General features: G+C 37.3%; 1 protein-coding gene across 1 annotated transcript in view; it reads left to right on the forward strand.

Moving 5' to 3' along the window:
• CC2D2A (coiled-coil and C2 domain containing 2A) overlaps positions 1-13,526 on the forward strand; it is a 53,835-nt gene extending 40,309 nt beyond the window's left edge. The window contains exons 25-33 of the mRNA XM_010576803.1: positions 1,253-1,429; positions 5,157-5,360; positions 5,828-5,917; positions 6,724-6,837; positions 8,311-8,445; positions 10,701-10,823; positions 11,464-11,522; positions 11,969-12,146; positions 13,220-13,526. Coding sequence (XP_010575105.1) covers positions 1,253-1,429; positions 5,157-5,360; positions 5,828-5,917; positions 6,724-6,837; positions 8,311-8,445; positions 10,701-10,823; positions 11,464-11,522; positions 11,969-12,146; positions 13,220-13,408 — 1,269 coding nt within the window. The 3' untranslated portion in view covers positions 13,409-13,526. The remainder of the gene's footprint in view (positions 1-1,252; positions 1,430-5,156; positions 5,361-5,827; positions 5,918-6,723; positions 6,838-8,310; positions 8,446-10,700; positions 10,824-11,463; positions 11,523-11,968; positions 12,147-13,219) is intronic.
• The last annotated feature ends 1,865 nt before the right edge of the window (positions 13,527-15,391 follow it).

Genomic DNA, 15,391 nt, shown 5'->3' on the forward strand with positions numbered 1-15,391 from the left:
TACCAATATATAGTGAAGGACAGAGCCTATAATCCATCTTCAGGGATTACCAATCTGATGTCAATGTCTGTTCTTCATACTTCTTGTTGGTGTATCAGTCTTTCTGTTGTAGAACCAGACTAGCTCCAGGATTCCCATCAGATGCACTCCTGGCTCTCTTTGAGGAGGTGTTGCAGTTTGATTCCCTAAGCATAGTGTGAGTGCCTGCGTAGATCTTCCCAACATTAGAGATTCTTTACATTTGAACAGGATTTCTTACTGAATTTGAAAAAGCACGATCAGTCCAGTGGTTATATCAAGGTGCATCTAGCAATTAAATTTCAGTAGAAAATGAAGCATTTATTCATCTTGTTCTATTATACTACAGCAGAAATTGAGTGATTTATTTAGAGTTTTCTCCTTATCAAAACTTAATTTTGTTCTTAAATGTTTGATGAGTCAGCACAGTGAGTCATCTGTTCATCTTCTACATCCACTGAACATAGGCTTCCTGATGGCAGTCATCTGAATTCTGCCCAAATCAGGAGGTTAATCTTCTTGCTTTTCTGTTAAAGCTGTGTAGTTCCACTGTTAACACCTGCCCGAGCAAGTGAGGGGCATGCCATTTCTTGTCTGGCATGACCTTTCAGAAAGACCTTATCTTTTGTTTGTGGTGGCAGAGGGAGGTGCAAAGGGCTGGTGGGTCTATCGGAGCACTCTTCCGTGGGGAAGCTGGCTGAATGGGCCCAGTTCCAGTTGTACCCAAGGAGCATCAGCAGCTTCTGCATGGAGGGTGTCCATCTGTGAGATGCTGGAGCATCATTCCCACATCACTCAAACATAGGCAAAGGCATGTTGGTGTGACGCTGTCTTCAGAAGCGTAGTCCTGCAACCTGTATTTTGCCATTTTGTCATTTTCCAGGTAAATAGTGCCATGTGGAGTTTGCTGTTTGAAAGAAAAACAGTGAAAGGCTGGCACTCTTTCTTTAAGAATTAGTGTGCATGATTTCCATTACGTTAAATATTAGTGTCCCTAATATGCAAGAGAGGCTGAAAACCAGTTGTAATTAATACATTTAACCATGAGATGTCTCATGTTTTCCCCACAGTTAATCAGTATATATGTCATATTCTCTTATTTTACTGTTTTGTAATGCAGAGTAGTAAAGAAATCAAAGGAATAAAATACTTTAATACAAGTAGAAAATGTATTTGAGAAGGAAGTTTTGCTTTTTTGCTTCTAATGAGAAGTACTTCTCTGTATATGTTGTAGGTTGATGGTACATTTAAGGTGGATGTTCCTCCAGTCCTCCTTGGCTACAGCAAAGAAAAGAACCTGGGAATCGAGAGAGGTTATGATTCTGTGCAAAATCTGAGTGAGGGCTCGTATATAACACTGTTTATTACCATTGAACCACAGCTTATTCCTGGAGAGTCAGTCAGAGAGAAGGTAAGTAATCAGTAATTCATCATATTCTTGCTTTTTTTTTTTCCAGTGGTGCAGTTCTTGAGATGCATATAAATAGGTATGTGCGTATAAATAGTGTACCAAAGGACATGCATACAAGTACGGAAGGACATCAATACAAATTGAGTGTTCTGTTTCAAATTTTTTAGCTCAGTTCAATTTAATTGGATGCACCATGAAGTTAGATGAACACTTAATGCATGAGAAATAACTTTCACCAGGTATCTAGTTCCAATGTTAATAGAAAGCAAATTTGCATTCATTATCTGTGAGTATATAATTTTCCCATTTACTTCTGTAAAGTATTCACGTGAGTATTTGTGAACAGTGGACAAAAAGGAGGCAGCAGGTGTGAAGATAGTATTTTCCTGCTTCTGTGTTTATACTATTCAAATACAGAATTTATTATTTAGGACTTAATGCATGCCTCCAGATCTTGAAGATAATAATTTCTAAACAGCAGCTGTTATTTTTTTCAGTTATTTTACTAAACCAGAAGTGCCTTACACTAACAACAATATGTAGTTAAAATGCATACACCACTTGCTATTATATGTAACATTATGCAATGATTTTGAGGTCCATTCAGCAAGGATGTATGTTTCTCATGCACAAACAGCAGCAGTTCATTCTTTTCCAGTTCAGTGCTACACTGATCATTTATTAGAGACAAACAGGAACTGGAGAGAAAGGTCTATTGTTATGTAATTTCTTTTTCAGAATAACTATAAAATTGTATGATGCATTCTAAAAACCCTTTTTCCTGTTAAATTACAGTGTTGGAAACTATCCAGTTCTATGTTTTCTTGCTCTCATGCAGTACTGTGGGAATTGTTACAATTTAGTACTGTTGATAATAAAGAAAATTAATAAAGTGCATTCATGGATGCCTTTTAAGGTTAATTAGTTTGAATGATACGACTATTACTAGGACTTGAAACTGTAAATATGAACTTAACAGCCTTGAGACACCTTTAATAGATGAGACCTCATTCAAGAGTTTCATAGTCTTAATCTTCACACACAGTAATTAGTTGCTGGGGAAAAAAAAGGTACTGAATTTGTAAGGAAACAGATCTCAGTTTATAGAAAGACCTGTCTCTAGTACTGTTTCAAAAGAAAAATCATAGAAATTCAAATAAGGGGTGAGATTATTGTAAAATATTATGGACTATATGTTGCAAATCTTGACTTTTTAAAATAATGAGCAAACGTTCAGAATTTCTTGCATAGATGCTTAGTTATCAACAGGTTATGTATTGTATTAATGCTTAGTAAAATCGTGCAGTTTGCTAGCTATATTTAGAATTGATCTGAACACTTCAGAGGGAAAAAACAGCTTAAAGTCATAGATATTTCTGACATAAGTTGTCTTTCATTTCAAGTATGACAGTAGGAAGCTAACTGCACCTTGCCAAAACTCAGACATAAAGAACTAGAAAGAGACTGAAGTACCTTCCATTCGGCAAAGAATCATAGCACAGTAAATCACAACACAGGACATTAGTCCTGTTCTAAGTAGCAAAAAATACTACATGTCAAAGCTTCTCCTCACAGGGAGCCACACTGAGAAGACAAGGGGCAATGGGTACAAGTTGCGCCAGGAGAGCTTTTATATCAGTATAAGAAAGAAATTCTTTACAGTGAGAACAACCATTCACTCAGTCTCCCCAGTGACATGGCAGAGTCCCTATCACTGGAGGTTTTCAAGATGCGGTGGGACAGGGTACTAGATAATCTCATCTGGGCTCCCTTTCCCATAAAAGGTTGGACCGGATGGTCTTTCGAGGTCCCTTCCAACCTGGCTGTTCTATGATTCCATGAAAGCTAAATTGTACCAAAAAGTATGCATTGCCACTGAAATGCATTGAAAGTAAAACCAGGAATAAGGAAAATGTTGCTGAGATAAGAAAGCTATTGGTACAGAAGATCTGTTTTCTAAAATCTGAAGAACAGTGGAAAAAACAGTTGTGACTAATAAATCATTAGGAGTTTTGCCAGATTTTTGCTCACTCTTTGCATTAGAGATTTTTCTAAATCTTAGAAAAATGTTACTTGGCAGCAGATGATTTGTTTACCTTGGATACTAAGCCAAACCAAATTATTTCTTTAGCAAACATTGTATGGGATTTTCAAATAATCCATTTTTTTTCAAAGCAATATAAATAGAAAATAATAAAATATAATTTCATGTTAGATGAAACTAAGTAAAGCAGGACCAAATTCATTAAGAGACTGTTCTATTTTAGGTGGTATGTATCTAATGAAATCTGTACATAAAAACATTACTAAAGTGACATATGCATGTATTCTAACCATGACTGGATAAGTTATAATTCTGTGCTGCAACTCCCCAAATGTAACACATACACTTATTATAGAAAGTGTTTGGCATAAAATGACAAAAACTAACTAAATATTTTTGCCATCCTTTGTTCCTATTCCTAGCCATTCCTGCTGTAGTTAAGTCATTTGAAATATTTGTGTACTGATTTAGGATGCTAAGCTTAATTTTAGTTTAATTTTACAATACCTTTTTTGTTTCTTTACCTATTTTTCCTCTCTTTCCTGCTGTCCTTCCTGCATCTCTGTATAGATGAATGAAATGCTTAAGAAGGTATAATATTAACAGGAATCTCTCAACTGATTTTATTTATTGTTCCCTGTTTAAGACTTAGCTTGGTTTTGTGCCATTCAGCAATCTTTTTGCACTTTGCATTACTTGACTCTGATATCGTAGTTGTTTATTTGGCAGTAATATTTGCAGTGAATTACTACATTTAAACTTACAAAGTGCCAGAGGCTGTACATTTCGGCTGTTAATTATGGTTGAGAAGAATCACCACTGTATGCCTTCTCTGCTGACCTGAAGGTCTAGCTACAGGGCAGTGCCCAGCTGTTCCCCCTCTGGTTAGTTTGAGAAAGATACAAACAACAAAAAGTGGTTTATTTTGAACATAAATATTATGAAGTATGAGCTTTAATTCTCAGCACCACTAGAAATATAGAAGGGATTCTAAGTAGATGAAAAAAAATACTTTGATCCTAATACCTGTAAAAGATGACATTTTAGGTGACATATGAGCAAATAATTGTTGTTGTTATGTAATTAATACGTGCTTTTGAGTCCTAGATTTGCTTCTACAAAATCTCATCTAAAAGCCCTGAAATTTTAGGCAAGTCTGAATTATAAGGATTCCTCTAAAAATTACTTGGACCTTCTCTGCAAATATTTTGGCATTGTGCAGAGTTGTCATAGTATTATTTATATAAAACTTACTGGGATTTGTGCATAACCTTAGTTGTGGTTTTAATGGAATGTTATGTGAATAGCATGTAGGATTAGTAGCTAACCATAATTGTTTACCTGTGAGTTAATATGTGGTGTTACATACTCATCCCTGTAGTTTTGCTTGGCCATAACTTTCACTACATATTTCAGTGCTTTAATAAAGCCAGCTTATAGGTACACGTCATTATGTGCATTCATAAGTAAATGCAAATTGCCTGATTTTCCATTACCTTGACCTTTCTTACATGTTTGTGAGCCAAAGTATATACTACAAGGAAAGTTCAAAATGCTATTAGGAAAGAATTTTACACTCCTTTTATGCTCCTGTAAATGGTGAAATAAGGCCAAATATAGTAAAGACTTAAGCCCAAACTATAAATAAAACTATTTTTGTATAAATTGTACTGTCTTTTGAAGTTTGATACCCAAGAAGAGGAGAAATTGCTCCAGGCAGCAGCAAAGTATGAAGCTGAATGTACATCAAAGTTTCCAAGCCGCAAATGCCTAACAACTGTAATTGACCTCAATGGGAAAACAGTTTTTATTACCAGATATATCAAACCTCTGAATCCACCACAGGAGCTTCTTGATGCCATCCCAAATAGTTCTCAAACAGCAGCAGTAAGTACTTAGAAAAGATAGTGAAGTTTCTGGAATACAGATTTCAGAATGTGTGTGTTCACATCGCGCATGCACGTTGCACGTAGGCACATACCTTTTTTTATATGTCTGCTGTATAGCTACGCTTTTTGTAAAGGAAACATGAGAGATACAAAATAAAGTAGGAATGACTGTGTGTGATGTGCAGTAAGTGTGTAATGATGCTGGAAAAGGATATTTGTCTTTGGAAAAACATAGGTATATTAATGAGTATTGTCCTTTAAAAGACAAACCTCAATGGGAGTAAATCATCAGTCTTTGATGTATGTTCTAAAATGAGCTAGCTGCTAATGTAATGAGGTTAGTCAGTGTTTTGTCATTGATATCTGTGGAAACAGCACTATGCTTCACATCTGGTATAATAATACTATTGTTAGATCAGTGTCGTGAACTGAAACTGTGAATTGCTCTGTTTTGTTTTTTTGCAGGAATTGGTGGCTCGATACGTTGCTTTGATTCCTTTTCTGCCAGATAGTGTGTCATTTGCTGGAATTTGTGATTTATGGAGTACATCAGATGTAAGCAATGCGTTAAGCAGAAGTTCTTTATCCTCTTAAATGTAACATCCTAGCAGCCCCAGCTTTCTGGGGGAGATTGTACTAGATGAGCTCCTGAGGTCCCTTCAGCACTAAATTATTCTATGATTCTATTATTGTGAGGACTGTTTTTCTTTATCAGCTGTTTATTTCAAAGAATGAGGACCAAAGCTTGAGAAAAGTTGCTCATCCTGATACAAGCCAAAATTTTTCTCTTTGATAGGTTGTAATTCAGTGACCCTAAGAATGCTTAGGGCTTTAAGCTTTTTCTTTTTGTTTTCAGTTATAAAACAATCCAAAATGGCTAGTCATGCACAAGTGAAAGGACGCTGACTGGTGGAGACTTTAAAACTAGACTTAAAATTGATCATTGTAGTTCTAAGGAACTACAGAAAAAACATTGCATGTAATGTCAGCAATAATGGGATATTTAGCCTTCTCTGTCACACACAAATAAACCCTGTCATCTATAAAATAACAACAGATATTAAGTTAATCATAGATTATGTTTTTACCATCTCAGAACTTTTCTGCAAAATTCAGAATAACTCAAAAGACAAAAGCCCTGGTTCTTGTAAAATTTCAGATCTGCATCATGGATTTTCACAGCATTCACTTTTATCCTGCATGTTGAAGCAGTGGCTAATTAACAATAAAGATCAATTGCAAAGATGTGAGAGAACTCTTTTGCTTCAGAAGTGTTAAGAAATATTATTACATGTTGTAAGTTGAAAGCACCATTGATAACTATGGAAAGACTTTTTTTTTTTTTTTTGTACCTCAATTAGCAATTTCTTTATCTTCTGGCGGGAGATGAGGAAGAACATGCTGTGCTCTTGTGTAATTATTTTCTTGGTATGGGGAAAAAAGCCTGGCTTATTATTGGAAATGCTATTCCTGAGGTAAGAGGATTTTTTCATTTGGTCTGTCTATTAACTTTTATTCTGTGAAGTCTTTGGTTCCCACCAATAGATAGAATCATTTCTTGGTGGCATGTTTTTCCAGGAAGTTATGTAAACATTGGCGCTGCTGAAATGATTCTTTTCAGAAAGGTGGGGGGGAGTTGAAAGTATATCATAGTATAAATATTGTCTGGTGGTTTTTTTTCCTGGACCCATGTTACCACACTTAACCTGGTAGTAGCTGTCGTCCTCATAGTACACTACCAAGGATCTGTATAAGTTTGTATAAATGGTGTGTCCAGGACAAAGGTAATCGAGACAGTCCATTCACAGTGTCTCAGTCGTGAATACACAGACTGTGATGGAGTTTGGGTGGAATTGGGTCAAGGTTGAGATGTTTAGGGGCTTGCCAGGGATTATTACTGGTATGTACACATCCCTTGATTCTTTCTCCAGCTGATGGCAAAGCCGCAGCAAGAGAAATGATAGATTTGTTCAGGCTTGATAAGTGAATCTTCATCTGCCTTCTGTAATACAGGCAGGTTAGGCAGTCTGCTTTGCCTTGGACTGTGAACCCACTGTGGCAGCAATCCGGCTTAGATGGGCTAAGGACTAAAATATTTAGAATCTTTTACCCCCTAGCAGTTGCATTTGTTCTCAGGGAAGCACTCACATTTGCAAGTAACCAATACTGCTCTTTTGAAAAGAGATGGTAAGACTGTTTATAATGCAACTTCCCAACATTAGTATCTGAAGCATATGTGAAAGTTTTGCTGAACAGAATTTTGGTAAAAATTCTTCAGCACAGTCTGAGATACTGCAGTGGCAGGAACAGGTACTGAGGTATATTCCTTCCACTCAAAATCTGATGGAGATGGTAGTCCTTAATAAAGCATTCAGCTTATGCATGCTGTAAGGAGGGGGATTATTCCGGGTATTTCAAGGTGCCTGGAAAATGTGGGAGATAACAAGAAAATAGAAGAGCAGTTTAGGGATTTGTGATAGAGAGAGCTGGGAAATTCCTTATGTGCCTGTATGAGGGAAGGCTGATGGATGAGACACAAAGTGTGCTGCCTGGGCGGCAGTCCTTCTACTCAGAGATTGCCCATGGGTGAGAGTTGTGGCAGTAACCAAGTAGGACATGCTGATGCCAAAGTGGCATACATTAAGCATTCCTGTATATGGAATTTCATATCAGTTCATAGCTGAACCAAGATGACTTTCAGAATCTATATTTTAAGAATGGCTCAGGGCTGTGTATGTCTAACATTTTTCTGCCACATAACAGAGAACATTTTATTATGTAAATGCTAGTTGTTGAATTATAATGAACCTGTAACTTCTTCCAACCAGTTTGCGCCCAAAAGTACTATTAATCTCAATAGTAAAAATTTAATATTCCACAAAATGCAAAGCATACTGTCTTCATAGCCAGTTTTAAAACATCTTTCTCGTACTTTTTTTTCTTCCTAGGGACCAACTGCATATGTATTAACTTTGGAACAAAGTCAATATGTAATTTGGAATCCCAGTACTGGATGTTTTTATGGGCAGTATGATACCTTCTGCCCCTTACAAAATGTGTACTGTCTGATCGGCTGTGATAATGTAAGTGTACCTAGTCTTGACATATTTCTATACATGTAAGAGTTGATATTTTTCTTGACTTTATGCATCATTTGTTCATGAATGTAACTATATTTATGCTGTCTCATTATTAGTGATTTCATTCAATCTTAAGTAGGTTTTTCAGCTACTTTTAAACACTTAAATGCTGATTAAAAAAATCTCTTAGGTAGGTCAAGATATATGTTCATATAATTTTCATTACTGGGTTTTACTTAGGTTATCCAAGTTGGGAAACATTTAAGTTTACCACTGCTTAGCTGAGGAGTAGTAATTCAGCGAAGCTAACAGTTCGCAGGTGAAATGTAACTGAAAAATAAAAACAAAGCATATTGGAAGGAGTCACTTGAGTTGCATATGTAATGGTGGGCACAGCCCTGAATGGTTCAATGTGCAAAACACAGAGCTGGCACTACAAGGCACAAAACCTGTATTCATTTTCTGCCTGGCATCAAGTCCTCCTGTTTATTTGCTTTAAAATACAAGTAATACTAGTGCATGTTCACAATATATTATTCATTGTGTGGCTAAAAACTCTGAGAGACAGCAGTGAGGGAGAGAAGACCTTGTAAGAGCTGCACAGCTTAGGGCAGGTGAACCAAAGACCACAGAATGGGGCAGAGCTGAGCCTGTGTCAGGAGGGACAGAAACCCTTGGCAGTCTCCTGCCAGCAGCATTCCCCAACTTGGCTAGAAGCAAACCATCACAGCTTCTGGGGACACAAACAGGGACATGACAGCTAGGTAGAAAGATGTGTGGAAGTCTGAAACTGAGGAAACACAACGTGAGATTAAAAAAAAAAAAACCCTAGGTTTTATTTGTACAAAAACTGGATGTTGAATTTAGAAGTTTGCGCCTTAGTTTTTTGGAAACAATGTCAGGGAACAGTGAGTCAGGCTTCCATTGTGCACCAAAATCTAGCAAACATTTGCTTTTATTTTCTGTATTGAGAACATACCTGGAGAAGTTGTTGCAAGTGTCATGCGTTATAACTTTTGTTCTGTTTTTTAACCTTCTGGGGTTTTATTCTAAACACAGATTATGATTTTGTATTCTAAAGAATATTTATTTTGAGTGTCAGTTCTGTCTTTCATTGAAAGCGTTCTGGGGAGTGGTTGAGTTGGTTTGGGGCTTGTTGGTTTTTTTTTTTAAGTAGTACTAAACCTAACAGTTAAGAAAAACAGATCTTAATCGTTAATTCCTGGAAGAAGCAGCTAAGGACTTCAGCACTTAACACCTGATCAGCTAACCTTGAACCACAGAGCTCAACAACATCTTTCAAGACAACTAATTCCAATCTACATGTGACTGAGCAGGTGTGCTGCCAGCAGACCAATACCACTTCATACCTAACCAGGAAAAACACAGTTATGGTGTGTTATATAGGCTGTACACAGAACCATCAGATACAAAAGGTTACATATTAATTAGCACACTTACATATTAGTTATTGGTACATTTTGCAGCCTTAGCAGTAGTTATTTAAGGTTGTTTTGAGCAAGAAGCTTACAATGCTTGCATGCTTCAGCCTAGGCTCAAACACAGACCAAAATGTATATCTGTAAAGAAGTGGTATGCAAGACATGGGTTCCCCTTGATGACAAAATGTACACAGGAGCTGTGCAAGTGTGCAATATCTACTTAGAGTCAGCATCATAAGCTTGAAAGAGCAATGGTGCTGGGGTGCAGCAGGCTATTAGGCATCACAGCCACAGCTGCACTGTGCTGGGCCATTGAAAGAATTTAGTCAGAATTCAGAAGAGACTTGTGTAGCAATTGAGAGGGGTGGAAATGCAGCCCAAGACAGTGGAAGAAATTTTGGAGTATACTGTAACCCAACACTATGTGATGCTAAGTGATAGTAAAAGCAGAAAGTGTCTGAAAGCATAAAAACTGCCACAGTGCACGGCAGATGAGGCTTTGAAAAGGAAATATGGGAGAAAAAGATTCAGCAGGAAGAGTTGCCAACTGCAGACAGTAATTCTGTTCATACACTGGTCTTAGTCCATACTCTGAAGCACAAGACATGACAGACCAGCAGCATCCCTTCTGATGCAAGAATGCAGAAGTTGCACATCACCTCTGACTATACAAGATTGCCTTGTTTCATGTGAATTCATACTGGTAATTGCTATAAGGACATCAAGATTATATAGTATTTTATTGCCACGTAAGTGGAATGTGTTCCATAGCTGTGATTACATGCTTAAAGTTAAAACAAACCTGCTTTCTTGTAGATTTGGTTTAATATGCAAGAATATGACTCCCCAATAAGGATAAATTTTGATATCAGCAAACCAAAACTTTGGAAGTCTTTCTTTTCAAGAAGGTTGCCATACCCTGGTCTCCGCAGCATTCAGGTATTAATGGATCCATTACCAACTTGATTTGAGGGGTTGAGAGGTCACAGACTTAGTATAAAGAAGCAGAGACTAGGTTCTTCAGAATTCTGTGGTTAAGTGTATTTATGTAACAGCATTGGGTTTTAAAAACATTTTCCCAGGCACTCCTTAAAAAAAACCAAAAGGCAAGCAGGAATACGGCAAAGTATTTGGTTTTATACAGAATGAATGCACAGCTGTTGTCCTCTAACTATCCATGTAAGATCTCAGGACAACAGTAAGGTAAATGGGACAAATCTTTAGATATGTTTGTGTTAAAGTAGTAGCTTGGTATTATAAAGAAAACGTCAACTTTTGTCTCACAGCTAGGAAGGCATTATTTCAAGCTGTACATGCATCCTTAGTAAACAAACAGGAATTTCTCTACAGTTTATCAAAGGTATAAGCAGTTGAAGTTTACTGGGAAAAAAAAAGGCAACCAAACCAGCATAACATTAACTAGATGTTTGTGTGTATTTATCATGCCTCTACTAAATAATAGATTATTTTAGCATAATTGTGAACTCACTCGAGTACCATCAAGGCAGTAACTCCTGTAGTTATTGTTGTATAGCTAGAGGAGATTGTACATTTTAATATTTGTTTTATTTATTGCTAGCCTGAAGAATTAGTTTATCAGGATGCAGACAAGGCTGCTGCAGTGGAACTACAGGGCAGGTAATTCTACCTCCAAAGCAAATGCTGTCACTACTGATCACTAGAGCATATTCATACCTAGGTTCTAAAAACCTGCTTGGAATGCTAAGAATTGAGAACAGCCTAAAAAAAAAAAAAATGGAAGCTGTAGTTCACAGGGCTTTTTTTTCATTTTCTCTTTAATAGAGATTGCCAGATACAACTGATCAATTACTGCTGTACTGTTCCCTAATAAGCAAAATGCTGTAGAGGTTGTAAACTAAAAAGGGTTGTAAGCCCCTAGCCTCCCATTCTGTTACTGAACATGCACAGCACCATACAGTTATGTTGGCATTGCTTTTCTGTGCTTTTAGGTAGCAGTAAATTTAACTGAGGTAATTTGCATTCCCCATAATCTGTACTAACTGTGATCAGCTCAGATGTCCAGTAAACACTAGAATTGTAATAATTAGTCTATTTTATTGCAGGATTGAAAAAATATTAAAAGAGAAGATTATGGAATGGAGACCACGGCACCTAACTCGTTGGAACAGATACTGTACCTCTACCCTGCGTAACTTTTTGCCACTGCTAGAACAAAACCAAGGCAAAGACATAGAAGACGACCATCAGGCAGAGCTGCAAAAACAGCTAGGAGATTACAGGGTACAGTTGTGAATATATATGACTTGTGCACAGAAGTAGGAATCTAAATCCCTAGGATTTATTATCACTCCTCTGTGGTACAGAAGAATGTCCTAGGCTATTCATTTCTTCTACTACCAAAAATCAGAGACATTTTTATACAAAAGATAAACCAATGTAGTATTTACAGAGTGAAGGAGTGATAATCTATTTTATTTCATTTGTAGATGTTGAAGATGAAAACTTTCTGTTGAACATAAAGATAAGAATGTAAAGATAAATTGGCTGCACTGTTCTTGGATTATTGCTGTACTGCAACAGTCACTACCTCTGACACAAACACAAGTGCAGTCTCCTAGCACTGGATGCTTATGGGTTGATTGGTGCATTAGCTCTCAAGTCTGGTCAGCAAGAACCTGGCACTAGTGCCAAGTAGCACTACACTCAGTCTACTTACAGGTGCAGAAGTCCACACGACAACATGCTTTACTTCAGTTTTCTACTCATTGCTCTGCTCTTTAAAAAGACAGAAGAAAATGCACTTAAGAATTCACTGCAGCCACAGTTCTACCCATGCATTCTTCCTCCAGGCTGTTCTAAAGGTTAGGTCCTTCTGGTCTTCATGTAAAACACCTGGTGACAATACTGTACACAACTCTGGCAATTTTCAAAATCAGCTGAGGTTTCAGTTCCTGTTGGACCTGAAATGTATTATGGGCAGGAGACACTTGCCACCTCAAAGCCCCAGCCAGTGCAGACAAGACAACACAATGAATTAAAACCAGTTAAGAGGCAGAAGCAGCTATTATGCTGTATGTGTTCATTAATGTAACTTTATTCTAGTGGACTTCTAAACATCTTCACTTCAAACTTAACCCAGACTAAAGGGGAAAAATGTCAGAAGCTTGCCTGATGTATATGAAATAGGGAGGTGGTATTAAAGTACAAAATAGGCTTTTTTTATTGCATCTTCTGAGGCCACCAACAGAAAAGATAAGATTTACATGCACAGTAAAACAGATTTTTAAAACTATGTATTTATTCAGGTGCCTTTACCTTTTCTTCTTACCTTTGTGTTTTTTTCCTCCTCCCAGGTCTCTGGATTTCCTATTCACATGCCATTTTCTGAAGTCAGACCTTTAATAGAAGCTGTACACAGCACGGGAGTTCATACCATTGATGTTTCCAATGTTGAATTTGCTCTAGCTGTGTATATTCATGCTTATCCCCAAAATGTTCTCTCTGTATGGATTTATGTTGCTTCACTTGTTCGAAACAGGTAGTATAGACCAGTCAGAATACCTCAAGAAATTTGCTTATGTAGGGCTAAAAATAACAGATTTCTCACACTGTTGATTTGAGCTATCCCAAGTATTTTGAAAATCAAATGAGAGCCTGATTGTTAGTAGCTACAAACATGTGAGCTTTATTCACCCTACAACCACTGAAGACACTACTTATTACTGCTAAGGAAGAGACTGACAGCTTAAAACTCCAGTACTGATAGGTGATTTTTATACAGTATTTTACAGCTCCCAGTGGGACATGACACTCTTAAAAGCATAACACATGCCCACATATAGTGACATTGCAGAGTAAAATGGTAGTTTAAGCCACCTTCTTTTCAGGTGAAACTTGAGTTCCTGGAATCATGCCTTGAAGACTCTGTTTTTAGCTAGTCAGTTTATTTTATCTACAGATCTCTTCAAAGACAGTGGCAAATACAAATAGTTAAGAGTTTTCCAGTACCTGAGTTCCTGAATGAAGATCAGGATTTACTCATGAATAAATTTCATACACCAAAGAGCCAGTGAAGGCCATACTTCAATTTTTAAGAAGCTGCATCATCTGCTACTTCATACTTAGTGTCTGTATAATGCCAGCACCATTTAGAGGTATAAGACAACATTTTCTTCAGAATTTAAAGTATTTAGTAAATATTTATACCAAAACATAACTGGAAGATCATTCATTTTATACAAGAATTTGATTAAATTACTTTGGAGTATGAAATCTTTATCTGCAAGTTACCCTAGTAGAAGATTATCAAAAGAATAGTTTAGTAAAAATCAGATTCGCTTATTAGTATGTTAAGTAGTGGTGTTAACTGTTAATACTGATACAAATATATATCCTTCTCCTGCAGTTGCCTTGCTCATCAGACCGTTCCAAGTGAAAATGATGGTGGGTTGAGCTTAGGAAGAATGTTCATCAGAACATATCAAAGTTAAGATTGTTCTTGAGCTTAACCCCAAACTAGATTCAGTCTACCTAATAAATACTAGACACAAAATCTTTGGTTTAGAGCCTGGGGTTGCTGCCACAGGTTCCCCTCTATAAACCTCCAGCAGAAAGGAGTAGCTACACTGTCATCACATGATGCTTTGCTGAACAACATTGATGACATCTTGCAAGTTTAGTCCAACTCCCCTTCAGAGAAGGCTGAAGAAGAAACATGGTGTAAGTGAACAGAATCTTCTGCAGCTGATGCAGGCCTCAGCTGTGTTCCTGCCAATCTCCACAGAAAAGACCACCTAGCAGCAAGGAGAAGGACCTCTAGCTGCACCTTCCCAGCCTCAGAAACAGAGTTCTGCAACAAGGACAGATGCAAGAAAGCCCACCATGTACCTTGTTACTATTATCATCTTACCTCAGTCAGCATTGCACAAATGGCCATATATCCACTCTAACTCTTGGGCACCAAAGTAAATTTAATGTAACTGACTTGAAGAAACAGCTTCTGGAATAATGGTAGCCTTTTATACCTCTTCTGTAGGCTTCTAACTGAGCACTGTACGTTCTGCTTCTAGCCCATGTTCAGCTGTTAGCCATGAACAGCCAACACTGCAGCAACTCTACATTCACTAATATTTTTCTTACCTTACTACTCTTCAGTATTAGTGGGAGCAAGATGGTATCAAAACTTGCAGTTTATTGTAATCTCCATGTACGCCTGCAAACTGACCTCCCAGACACCAAGAATCTTGAAAGCTACATATGTCACCATGACTGCTGTCCTAAATAAATACTACTCAAAAGAATTTATCCAATTAGTAAAACAGGTAAAAATTACTAGTTTGACATATTGTCAGCCTTCAAAATTTGGCAGGATGGGGGGGGGGGGGGGAACCTGTCTGCCTTCTACAAAGGCTGTGACATACCCCTCCTCTGCCCAAGAGAAAAACAACCTGCAACTATGCCACTCATGAGCAGGTGGCCATTAAAGTTTGCAGCTTAACATGGGCTACAATACTTCTCTTGCAATG

The sequence above is a fragment of the Haliaeetus leucocephalus genome, unplaced genomic scaffold, assembly GCF_000737465.1.
Source record: "Haliaeetus leucocephalus isolate CR32 unplaced genomic scaffold, Haliaeetus_leucocephalus-4.0 Scaffold545, whole genome shotgun sequence".
Taxonomy (NCBI): domain Eukaryota; kingdom Metazoa; phylum Chordata; class Aves; order Accipitriformes; family Accipitridae; genus Haliaeetus; species Haliaeetus leucocephalus.